This window comes from Girardinichthys multiradiatus, chromosome 13, assembly GCF_021462225.1.
Source record: "Girardinichthys multiradiatus isolate DD_20200921_A chromosome 13, DD_fGirMul_XY1, whole genome shotgun sequence".
Taxonomy (NCBI): Eukaryota; Metazoa; Chordata; class Actinopteri; order Cyprinodontiformes; family Goodeidae; genus Girardinichthys; species Girardinichthys multiradiatus.
The window spans coordinates 25,581,133-25,593,965 of NC_061806.1; the positions used below are offsets into that span (position 1 = coordinate 25,581,133).

At 38.4% G+C, this 12,833-nt stretch overlaps 1 protein-coding gene across 3 annotated transcripts; it reads left to right on the forward strand.

The window, feature by feature from the left end:
* The first annotated feature begins 336 nt into the window (after positions 1 to 336).
* Positions 337 to 12,170, forward strand: mtdha (metadherin a). Of its 3 annotated transcripts, none has more exons than XM_047383046.1 (12): positions 337 to 848; positions 2,188 to 2,286; positions 2,404 to 2,515; positions 3,626 to 3,784; positions 3,953 to 3,997; positions 4,209 to 4,382; positions 6,748 to 6,816; positions 6,964 to 7,035; positions 7,164 to 7,279; positions 9,063 to 9,173; positions 9,286 to 9,385; positions 9,529 to 12,170. In XM_047383046.1, exons 1-12 carry the CDS (start codon positions 480 to 482, stop codon positions 9,594 to 9,596), a joined length of 1,494 nt encoding a protein of 497 aa, XP_047239002.1. In that variant the 5' UTR covers positions 337 to 479; the 3' UTR covers positions 9,597 to 12,170. The 3 variants fall into 3 exon arrangements, with proteins under 3 accessions (XP_047239002.1, XP_047239000.1, XP_047239001.1); XM_047383044.1 differs by having other exon boundaries at positions 341 to 848; positions 3,953 to 4,024; XM_047383045.1 differs by having other exon boundaries at positions 342 to 848; positions 3,953 to 4,024; positions 6,751 to 6,816.
* Positions 12,171 to 12,833: the final 663 nt, after the last annotated feature.

The following is a 12,833-nucleotide window of genomic DNA, read 5'->3' on the forward strand; positions in this document are numbered from 1 at the left end:
TTAATAATTATCAAAATGAAAAGGGAAAAAAGTTTTAGAATATATATTTCATGCATTAATGCAAGTTTGGCCTTTTTAATTTTATTGTGGGAATAAAGTAACTTTTCACTGATATTCTAATTTACTGAGATATAACTGTAAAATGTAAATCCTTGGGCCTCTTGTGATGTCATCAACCCAAATACAAATAAAGCAGAGTTAACTATGGAGAAGGAGAGTGGGGGTTCTTCTCTGTACTTTCTACTTTACATTTGTAATATCCATGAGTGAAAGTGTATACTTTTATTACCTGGCTGTGTGTGTATTGTCAGTGTGTGTTTGTCAATGAAACATAATAGTCCATTGGACAGTTTCTTTAAGTGTTGTGAACAGAGTTTTGATTCCTTGCAGTGACATTAGATTAGCCACTCCTCCGATACGGATGCGTGGCAAAATGAAAGCTAGCAGTTAGTGTGCTGTTTTTACGCAGTTTGTCAAACATGGCAGGGGATTTATGGAGATTCGCGCTGGAAACAGCCGAGATACTCGCTACCCGTTTAAGGGAGCTGGTCTCCTCAGGACAAGGCTTAGTTCGGGCCCAGTTCGGAGTGGAGCTGGGTTTGAAGCCCGAGCTTTACCCGAGCTGGCTCGTCCTGTCAACGGCTGCTGTCGGTCTGCTGCTGCTGCTGCTTCTCGGGGCGTCCTGGGCCGCTGTCTGCGGAGGCGCTGGAGGAGGGCTGCTGGTCAGGAGAAAGCTTGCTTCCCAGGTCAACCAAAGCGGCGACGAGGCAGGAAAGGCCAGCTTTATTAATAAAGGTGTCAAAGCAGAGGAGCAGAAAAAGAGAAACAAAAAGAAAACTGGCGACAAGGTGAGGAAATAGGAAGGAGATTTCTCATCGCAGTGGCTGAATGAAAACAAGCCGGTTTTCTCGATGCGTTTTACTACTGGTGTTCTCTCTAGTGCAGAAAAATGAACGAATAAAACTAAATATAGCTATGTTTGTTTAGAACCGCCTCAACGCTACCATTTCCACTAGTTTACCTCAGCTACCTCACATGCAATGAACAGGACATTAGCTTGAGCCTCGCTTGGTTTACGCTACATAGAAGAATTACAAGCTACAAATAACGAGAACTTAACCAGCTAACTCACCTAACATGTCTAAAGACTGGGAAAGAGAGAGAAAAATGCTAACTAGCTGTGTGTTGCTAACTGACACGTCATTGGTTAGTTAAAGCCTTCATGAAAAAAACAGCAACATCTTCCTTTCTAGTATAAACCAAGATCCTGTTTCAAAATAGCTTCCTGTTTTCATACATTTATACACATAAGGCTGTAGTATATTACAAAACTCCTCAATGAGTTTTATGGTGTAATAAAAAAGTTATTACGAGGTATTATGTTTTAAGCCCATACAAATAAGCAAAATCATTCTTAAAGACAACATTTACACAGATATTTGATGGGTCAAAGTTGCAATTTATTAAATCCCGTTCCCTCTCAACTTTATAAATAACCCTGTCAATATAATATATTGTGTAATATAAGGAAAACATGTTATCAGTTACAGTCAACCCTTATTTTTCTATTTTTGCATCATTCCAATTTTACCACGAATCTCCCTCAGCGTTAGGATCTTGATCCCCCTCTGTGTCAGGTGTGGGCATGAAAGACAGTCAAAGTCCATCCAAATCACCAAATACGTTCTTGCCTAATATATCACAGTTGACCGAATACTGCAGCCAAGCAGATTTTGCACACATTGATATTGTGATGACGACCCTGAATGGGCTTCGGGTTTGTAGCCTCATTGGCAGTGAGGTACTGTGTGTTTTGATACGTTTCTATCAGAACCAGCATAAACGTCTTCAGCAATCTGAGCTACAGTGTTTCATCTTTTGCATTGGGTCAGACATGCCAACCTGCTGTTTTCATACTGTTCCTTGTTTGGACATCTTTTGATAGACCTACAAGTGCTGCAATTTTGGAGATGTTCTAACCCAAACATCTAACCATCACATTTGACCCTTGTCAGACTCTCTTTAATCCTTATGTTTAGCTGTTTTTGCTGCTTCTAACAATCTACTTTGAGCACAAAATGTTTTTTGGTGTCTAATATATCTGTGAGGAAGAGATCGTTAGTGTTATTCACTTCACTTCATCAGTGGTTATAGCGTTATGCTTTGTTCCTTGCCTTTGTATTACAGAAGACTCAGTCCAATGGACATCCACCGGTTGTTGCTCAAGAGGAGGTTAAGGAGACTGTGCTAGCATCCAAAACAGCTTCACAGATTAAAGCTGAGAAGGTATGAACAAAATGAAGTGGAACTGAAACTGTTATTGTTGAGCACGTTAATGCTTCAGAAGGCGGTAAACAAATATGTACTTTTGTTTGTTTTTGCGTTTGTTTTTAAAAATCTCAGGTGCATGAGGTGCAGGCCCCAGAGCAGATGAAAAAAACCAAGAAGAAACCTAAGACAAATGTGAAACCCGTGCAGCTTTTGTCAACAAGTGATGGGAAAGAACCCGATGATGGTATGTCTCTGCTGATAGAGGGGGAATTTTCAGTTCAGTTTTCATTTTCAAAAAAACGCGCCCAGCCCAGTGCCTTGCAATATGCAGTTTTAATACCTCTTATACTTTTTCACATTTTGTGATGTTACAACTACAAACTGCAAAATATCTTTTTAGGACTTTACGTGATAGACCAACGTAAAGTCACGCATTATTTTCGAGTAAAAGTAAAGTGATACTTAATGTTTAAAGGTTACACATCAAAGTCTGAAAAGTGTTTTTTGGGGAACATTGGTGGACAAACATCAAAATGAGGACCAAGAAACACACTGGATGAAACAGACAGGTCAGGAATGAAGCTACAGAGATGTTTAAAGCCGAGTGAGGTTATGAACCAATATCCCAACTTTTGAATATCTTATGGAGCATCTACAATGACAGGCTTGGCAACAAGAACATTACTCAGAGAAGCAACTACAAGACCCATGGTATCCCAGCTAGTGTGGAACAATCTGTTGACTGGGCAGCTATTAGTTGTGCATTCCAAAGATCTGGCGTTTATGGAAGAGTGTCAAGAACAAAGACACTGTTGAAACAAAGCCATAAGACGATTTCTTCACAGTTCTCCACAAGCCATGTAGGGGACAGAGCAAACATGTGGAAGAAGGTGCCGTGGTCAGATGGGACCAAAATAAATTTATTGTCCTACTTGCACATCTCTATGCGATGCATAAAACCAACACTGCACCCTGAATGCACCACCCACATGGTGAGGCATGATGGTGGCAGCATCATTCCATGAAGAAACTTTTCTTCAGTTGGGACAGGGAAGCTGGTCAGAGTTGATGAAAAGACTTAAAAGTGGTGCGGTGGTTCACCTGTTAGCAGGACAAACACCCTAAACATACAGTCAGAGCTACAATGGAAGGATTTACATCAACAAAATCATGTGTTACAATGGCCCAGTCAAAGTCTAGACTTAAATTCATTTGAGACTCTGAATCGCAAAGGCTCTCCAATACTTTGACTGGGCACTGCATGTGAATAAAGAACAAAATACTGTTTCTAATCTTGTTGAAGGTAGTAGTCGCATAATCATTCCTTGTTGCTTTATGTCTGTATGTCTACAAGGTGTATGGGAGACCAAAGTCAGCAATCGAGAGAAGAGGCAACAGCGAAGGAAAGACAAAGGTTCAGATGATTCTGCTAGTCCTAAAGGTGTTAAAGCTTCCAAGCCCCATGTCGAAACACCCGCAGCCTTAGCTAACAAGAAGAAACAAGGAAACAATGGTAATCATCTGCAGAAGATGAAATGTATTCTACTAATTTGTTACAATAAGAGAATTTCAGACATCGATATTGGTGTGTTTATTTAGAGCCACTAACACAGGCTTAATATATTTAGTATGATGTCAAAAAGTCAATACTAATACATTATTTGCTCTATTTTTGATACAGAGAACCAGCATTTAAGACCGAGCACAAAGGGAGACACAGGCGGTGGTAAAAGCAAAGCTGAAACATTAAGCTGTATGTCTGTTCTTTTTATTTCTAATAAGTGTTGACATGTTACATCTTAAAATGTTTTGCAGCAAATAAAACTGCATGAACCAACTGTTGAACAACACATTTTTTATAACATAAAGATGTGTTGAATGTAAGCCAGTAGTTCTTAACAGAACTTCAGGTAACGTTCCTACTTCTTGTGTTGTAGCTTCGTCCACATGGAGAGAGGAGTCTACTGTCAACGGTGGAGGCTGGTCTGACGTCTCATTGAAGGTCACTGGTCAGAGTGCTTCCATGGAAGGAAAAAAGTGGAGTTCCATATCTGCACCTGGACGATACAGACCCCAGACTGACCCCCAGCCCTGGGCTCAGAAGTCTCAAGGTATCACTGTACTTTTCTCCACATTTTGTCATGTTACTCCCACGTACCGTAGCACATTTTAACCGAATTTTATGTGACAGATCAATACAAAGTGGTGTGTGATTCAGTTCAATTCAAAGATATTTTATAAATCAAAATGGGAACTTAAATTTAGAAGGGAAGGGAAATCTTACATGGTTTCCAACATTTTCTTTAAAAAAGAAAATCAAGTGTGACATGCGTTGGTTTTCGGTATTTTGTAGAACCACCTTTCTCCGTGCTTACAGCCGCAAGTCTTTTGAGGTTTTCTTACAACGGTTTTGCACATCTAGACACCAAGATTCTTTGCCCATTCTTATGGCTCAAGCTCAGTCAGATTAAATGGAAAACATCTGTGAACAAACATTTTTGAGTCTTTCTCAGATTCTCAATGAGACTTATTCCTGGCTCACACGGCAGAATTTTTATGTTGATATTTTCCCCGATCTTCCCCTTCCAACATGCCCTGATCATCTGTGATGGTTCTTAAGATAATCTGATGACATATTCCTGCTGTGTGGTGTGTTACGAGTGATCTAGTCTGCTCAGAAGGACGTCAGGACTGCTCTGACCTCAAATCGGAGATATTCAACATGTTGGATTGAGAACAAATTAGCACGTCATCATTTCTGATCATCTTCTCCTGTCCCTGTTGAAGAAAAGCTTCTCCACAGCATGATGCTGCCACTACCCTTTTTCACTGTGGATGGTATATTCAGCGGGATGTGGTAGTGTTAGTTTTCCACCACACAAAGTGTTTTGCACATAGGCCAAAAAGTTCAGTTTGTGTCTTAACCTACCAGAGCGTCTTCTGCCACTTGTTTGCTCTGCCCCCTACATGGCTTGGGGCAAACTGCAAACGGGAATTATCCCACCTGAGCGGTGAATTTCTGCAACTCCTCTAGGGTTACCTTTGGTGTCTTGGCTGCTTCTGTGATTAATGCTCTCCTGGTCCAGACAGCAAGTTGAGCTGGACAACCATGTGTTGGTAGGTTTGTGCCCTGCTTGTTGTTTTAAGATAATGGATTGAACAGTCCTCCAGTAAAATGTCCAAAGTTTGGGATACCGTTTTGAAACTCTAACCCTGCTTTATAATTTTCCTCAACTTACTCCCTGACCTAACTGCTGTTTTCCTTGATCTTCATGAAGCTGTTTGTTCACTATTGTTTTCTAGCAAACCTCTGAGGCCTTAACCGAATAGCTGGATTTAAATCACACAGGTGGACTCTATTTGCTAGTTTGGAGACTGATGAAGGCAGTTAATTGCACTGTATTTTATATAATTGTGTCACGGTAAAAGGTGCTGAATAGAAATGTACACTACACATTCATGCTAATTCTTTTATGACTTTCATCTCTTATGGTTCTAGTAAGAGGGTAACAAATGACATCATATAGCATCTGTATCAACTTTGGAGGTGGTTGATATATAGAATTAGTAGAAAAGTACAAATGATAGTTTAGCAAATCATTCACAGACAGGTCAGGAATGAAGCTACAGAGATGTTTAAAGCCGAGTGAGGTTATGAACCAATATCCCAACTTTTGAATATCTTATGGAGCATCTACAATGACAGGCTTGGCAAGAAGAACATTACTCAGAGAAGCAACTACAAGACCCATGGTATCCCAGCTAGTGTGGAACAATCTGTTGACTGGGCAGCTATTAGTTGTGCATTCCAAAGATCTGGCGTTTATGGAAGAGTGTCAAGAACAAAGACACTGTTGAAACAAAGCCATAAGACGTCTTCTTCACAGTTCTCCACAAGCCATGTAGGGGACAGAGCAAACATGTGGAAGAAGGTGCCGTGGTCAGATGGGACCAAAATAAATTTATTGTCCTACTTGCACATCTCTATGCGATGCATAAAACCAACACTGCACCCTGAATGCACCACCCACATGGTGAGGCATGATGGTGGCAGCATCATTCCATGAAGAAGCTTTTCTTCAGTTGGGACAGGGAAGCTGGTCAGAGTTGATGAAAAGACTTAAAAGTGGTGCGGTGGTTCACCTGTTAGCAGGACAAACACCCTAAACATACAGTCAGAGCTACAATGGAAGGATTTACATCAACAAAATCATGTGTTACAATGGCCCAGTCAAAGTCTAGACTTAAATTCATTTGGGACTCTGAATCGCAAAGGCTCTGCAATACTTTGACAGGGCACTGCATGTGAATAAAGAACAAAATAATGTTTCTAATCTTGTTGAAGGTAGTAGTCGCATAATCATTCCTTGTTGCTTTATGTCTGTATGTCTCTTAGTGTTAATTTTTAAATTAAATGTTTTGCCAATGACTTAGCTGCATCCCAACTTTAACATTCTTTCCATATCTTGTCACCAGCAGCTTGGAGCAGCATAGATGGCAAGATAAAGACAATGCCCTTTTCTGTGCTGCAGCTGAACTCCACAGGTTGGTGTAACCTAATCAGCTCTACTTCCTGGTTGAGCTACCCAGGAAATTAATCAAAAGTCTAATGACGAGCCTCACTTCAGAAGCCAGAATAAATTTTAGCCTTTTAGACTTGCAATATGAATATGAACGCACTTTCTCTCCTAGATCCATTATCAAATTCAGCTAAGGTGCAGTGGGTAAACCAAACCAATGTTGATGATCAATGGTCAGGATTCAGTGAGTAGCTGCTCTTCCTTCCCACACAACACAGCCCCCTAAATGACTGCAGCTTGTTTATAAAGCATCTATTACAATGTTCTTGTTTCTGGTATCTAACCTGCAACTCTCTGTCACGCATTTTACAGAAGGGATGGCAGCAGATTCCACCTCTGACTGGAATGCCCCAGCAGAGCACTGGGGAAACTATGAAGAGCCTCCTGTACTGGTGGCAGCAGCAACTCTGCAGAAGGATCAACCCAAGGTTTTATTCTTCAACACACTCCAGTCGTTGTTGCTCGCACTATATATGTACTGGGGGAAAGTAGTGATACACACAAGTCGTAGTCGTGTTCATATCTCAGTTTTGGGTTCATAGTTCACTGTGTTCGGTTAACCAGCAGAAGGAAACAAATACCAAATGCTTGGTTTGTTTTCTCTTCTTTTAAATAGATACCTTTGCATGAACGTATAGAATACAAAATAATCTGTTTTATATTTGTAAATTGACTTAAATGAAAAACATTTTTAAACTTTTACATTTAATTTTAACCACTGCCCCCTACAGGCCATATGCCAAACAAAACGTTTGATTAAGACTAAAAATAAGATGGATGTCTTAATGTGTTAAATTTTACAAAATAAAACAAGTGCATTGTTTCCCCTAGGAATGTCGTCTGGGGGGAAATTGGTTACTTTAATTAATTTCTATTTCTATAAAACAATTATTATTACAATTCCTTCTTTATGTATTATATTTCTGTCAACGTCCTTCTGTCTTCATCTATCTGTCCTCTCTCCATCTCTCTATAATGCGATTCTGAATTTTCATGTCGTTATTATGCAGCCTTGGTATGAGGTGATTCAAAACGTTGACTTGGTGTCATATTAAAGGGAAAACTGTTTGAACCATGAATGCAGTACCTGAAATTAATACTCTGACTGGATGAAAAACACCTGTCTGTGATTGGCTGGTGGTATGGTTCATTAACGCCAAGTTGCGAGCACGGAGACAGACCCGAGCGCGAGCACAGACCAGGCGGCGCGGTAGACTCGGTCGAGCGCGTGCCGGAAACACGTATCGAGCGTGTGTGAGATTTAAACGCACACACCGCAAATTGTTGTTTGTTCACAAAGATACACTACAGGTCAAAAGTTTTAGAACCACTTTCTCATTTAATGGTTTTCTTTATGTTTATGACTATTGAAGACATAAAAATGTGAATGAACACATGGAATTATGTAGCAAGCGAAAAATTGTGAAAGAACTTTAAATATGTTTTATAATTCCTTAAAGTAGCCACTGTTTGACTGAAATATTAATCTTTGGCCGTCTGTTAATGAACCTCTGGGAAGTTCTTTTAAGACTCTGGAAAACCATTTTAGGTGATGCCAAGAGAGCAAAGCAGTAATCAGAGCAAAAGGTGGCTGTTTTGAAGAATCTAAAATCTAAAAATGTTTACAGTTATTTCACACTTTGTGTTTACTATATAATTCGATGTGTGTTTATTTATGGCTCTGTTGCCTTTGGTGAGAATCTACAATGTAAAAAGTCATGAAAATAAAGAGACCCATTGAGTGAGAAACTGTATCAAAACGTTTTTGACCGGTTGTGTATAAGCGCTTACATCAGTCTCACTGCGCGCTCATGTTGGTGGCACAAATATAACGCCTTGTAGGAATGGGTGGCCCCCTGTGCGTGTGCATTTGCTTTACTTAATTTAGGCTAGCTAATGAAGAGTAAATAATTCTGCCTGCGTGACAATAGAGAAAAAAAGCTGAATATATATCTGTTGGAACATTGCTTAAACAGCATTTTGGTATTTGTTATTTGCCTTTTGCCACTAACAGCTGCATCTCAACCTATCAGAATGTCAATTTATTTCAGTAATTCAGTTCAAAAGATGACGCTCATAGATGCGTTACACACACAGTGCTTTGTTTCATTTTGCACTTTTTTCCTTCCTCCCAATTTCCTCCCAGTGTTTATGCTTAATGCCCTGTCTTGTGTATTTAGAAATCATGATTATTGTTTTTCTTAATGGAAGGTATCAGAAGATGAAAAGGACATTGACGATCCCTCGGGGGAAGAAGCTAAATCTAAGAAGAAGAGAAAAAAGAAGAAGAAACCAGAAGAGGAGACTGCTTCTGATACTCAGGCAGGAAACACGACACAAGCTCCTTTTTTAAAAAATAAAATCATTTGAATCAGACTAATTTTTTAACAACCTGTTTTATTGTAACATTTTTCTTGCATTTGTTTGAATTTAGACTCTAAGTGCAGCTTCTATACACAGTGCAGTAACCAAAGCCCCAGAGCATCCTGCACTGCCCTTAAATTCACAGAATACCAGCATATCATCCTCTCAGAGTAGGTTCAGGTTCTTTAAATTTCAATTTATTCACAAGCAACTCACAATATTGTTCTTTTAACGTAAGATAAAAAGTCACTTCTTTCCATATGTGCTAAAACATTTACTCTAAATTGGCCTCTGTTGTTTTACCTTCTCACAGAGAAGTCTGAGCAGACCGTCGAACCTCAGAAGGCCTCCCAGAAGAAAAAGGTCCGAAGGGAAACTTGAAGGAAGAAAACACAAGTCCCTACAAACGTTATGCAAACAATTAAGTGTGTCACATGCAATAATTACCAGGTACAGTTTCTGTCTGAGATGCGTAACATTTAAATATCAACAAGAAGACAGCAGCAGATATAACCTGCTGTATAGCAGTCAAATGTGGTCCTGTGGACCGTTAATTTCAACTAATTTTGCACTATTTACTAAACTGTAACCAGAGGTGAATTTCAGGTGGGCTTTTACCAATGCTACACGTTTAATGGTTTTGCAAGTGTTTTTTCTTCTTCTTTTATCCGACGGGAGTTTGTGTAATTGTCAACCCAAGAACAACAACGCGGGTTTTTGTTTAATTTTTTTTGTCTTGCAAAGTCCGAGTTAGGGTTTGTCGCCCTAAATGATGCGCTTTGTTTTCTTTGATCTGCCACTGCCTCTCTGTGATTTACTGAAATGCTTTGTGGTGAAGGTAGAAGGATGTGTTAGGATTTTGGTTGGGTCTACCACAGCACAGCCCAAATGTTCCTGACGGATGAAATTTGGTTATACTCTGATTAAGTATAAAGCGATACCTTTCATAGATCAACTGTAAAAAAAAAAATACTATGATGATGATGAAATATAATAATGATTGAATTTACGCTTCTGACCGCAGATGGACATACATTTCTAGGTATTCCTTAAAGTAGAGGGGGAAACTTCATTCCATATAATATTTATCTTGATTTGTTTTGCTAAAAAGGGTAAAACATTTCAGTGGATTCATTAATATTTCATGCTTGTATGTTTGATTTAGGCTACTTAACCCATTACTCTAAATCAAGTGTGTCTCATTATTCGTAGCTCTGTTAATTTGCAGCCGAATGTTGTAGTATGAAGTAAATTAAAGCATTCCAAATCGTCTATTTTAGACAGTTAGGATGATCAGTTAAACAATCTGCACTTATGACATATGGATGTTCTATATAGATAGGTTTTTTGTTTCCTTTATGACATTCCTCCAATTTCTTTGCGTACACACAGTCCAATTTGTGTATTTTTAGATGAATGTTTTGTTATAATGGGGTTAAAAAGTGTGACAAAGAAAGTGTAGACTTATCCACCTTTTTGTCCATCCAACAGTGCTTGCAAAATAACTTTCTTGGGCTTTAGCTCCAGAAAAACATTATTAAAATTTCTTGTGAACTTTGCCAATTTTTAGAAAAACTTTCATTCCATTGAGATCGCAGTAACTAGCAGAAGCCACCAGGAGGCCCAGTAACTGAAGCTTTAAATGCTGTCTTTCTACTTTTATCAAAGTTATCACCATGTTTCATTCTGTCCTTTCCTAAGTAGCCTGGATACTTTTTTAAATGCTTTCTTCTGCTCTCTAAATGACTTTTTACAAGTATTTCTTCCAGTCTTTTGCTAGAAAAAGCCACGCCATATGTATAGATCACAAGGGCTTTTTTCTAGTTTGTGATTGCACTGTGCAGAAACCTGTATAGTTTCTTTTTAATTACGAATCGTTTTTAAACTTTTTTTTTCTTTCAAGAATTATTACAAAGGGGGATTTTTTTTAATGAACTAAAAAGAAAAAGCTCTGCAAAATTGTGACATGGAACAGTTTGAACTCTTCATTCAAGTTTTTTGAACTGAGACGTAGCACACATCCACACAATTATGCATTTACAAGAAATGTATTTCTACTAGGGGTGCACTGATTGCAGTTATCTGGCCGATCACTGATCTTTAAAAAGCCTGCCCTGCTGAAATTTGATTTCGGCTGATACCATTTTTTTTTTTTATAACTGTTAATGTCAGGTGTTATAAGGTCACAATACACCTTCTATGTTCCAATCTTATTTTTTTTGAAAAACATTCAACAATACCCATGAAATAATACAAACTTGTTTTAACTGCATATGAGGTGGTGCCTTCAAATATAAATGAAAAGTTTAGAGCATTGCAGTTTCTTTAATCTTTTTTTTTTTTCACATTTTAAAAACAAAACTTGCACAACAGATAAATAGATAAGATGGGTAGATAAGATTGGTGGACAAGACCGGTTTCACATGTAAGTATCGGGCTGCCGATCAAACAGTGCACCCCTATTTTCTACTGCCTTAATCTGCCATATACAAAGTCCATTTTTATAGTTTCTATCCATTTACAAGTTTTGATGTCAGCCTTTTTTTTTTTTTTTTTTGCATGACTTTAGTAATTGTAGTTGTGGGAAAGAGAGACAAAGGAGCTTTAACTGTTTTATATTTATAACAAGAGTACCTCTTGTTATAAATACCGTAACAGCTTTTTGTTAGAAGAAAACTTGCAATCTTTTTACTTTCTATGGACATCCAGGTTTTTTCTGACGCTTGAAGGACTCTTAAAACATTAAAATGTCAATTGACTGATGATTATTAATGTTTGTAGATCTGAAATAATGTTACCCTGTGGCTTCAGGTGCCCCTTTGTTCACTTTTTTACCGAAGAGTAAAATGATTTCTTGTATTTATACGGTTGTGTCTAGAAAATCGTTTTGTTAAGGACATCATAATGATCTTTCTATGTTTGTTTTGGGAAGAATTAAATAAGAAATGCTTCATATCACTTTGTGGATTTTATTGTTCCTGATGCCGAATAGTAATACAGTACTCTCCTCATTTTGTGGCACACCTGGTAAGGCAAGGAAGGTTCAATTGTATAGCACCATATATGCACAAGGCGTTTCATAGTGCTTTATTTAAAATAAGGAACAACGGGGGGAAAAAAACTACATCAATAGCCAGAAACAGGTTAGTGTCACACTTAGTGACACTGTAAGGGACTGTTGTTATGTGAGGGCACAGAAATATAAAGTTATGCGTCATCATTGTGTTAAGAGATCTAGAACTCCATAATTTGAGATAAGGAGACATTGCAGATATTTCAAAAATTGGTACAAGAATGGATCCTTGTGGAACCCTATATGATAGTTCAGTTTTATAATTTTCAAAATAGACCTTGTAGTTCCAGTCTTCCAAGTAAGCAATTTAACCCAGTACCAGAGAATCCCACCGACCTTTCCACTCTGTCAACCAGTATGCTATGGTCAACTGTGTCAAGTGCACTGTGATCCAGTTCTACCAAGATAGAATATAGATAGATGAATATTTTTCCACAAACTTCTCTGGATTGATCTAGGGATCTGAAAGCACTTATCAGTAATCCATTACATCCTCTTTTCCTGGGCAATAAATATGTGAAAAACAGTACTTTTTATCTTAGTCA

Excerpts from the sequence above, each read along its gene's own strand:
- mtdha (XM_047383044.1), top strand. The coding sequence starts at position 480 with ATGGCAGGGGATTTATGGAGATTCGCGCTGGAAACAGCCGAGATACTC. Across the intron at positions 849-2,187 it reads AAAAGAAAACTGGCGACAAG|AAGACTCAGTCCAATGGACA; the intron begins GTGAGGAAATAG and ends TTTGTATTACAG. Across the intron at positions 2,287-2,403 it reads CACAGATTAAAGCTGAGAAG|GTGCATGAGGTGCAGGCCCC; the intron begins GTATGAACAAAA and ends TAAAAATCTCAG.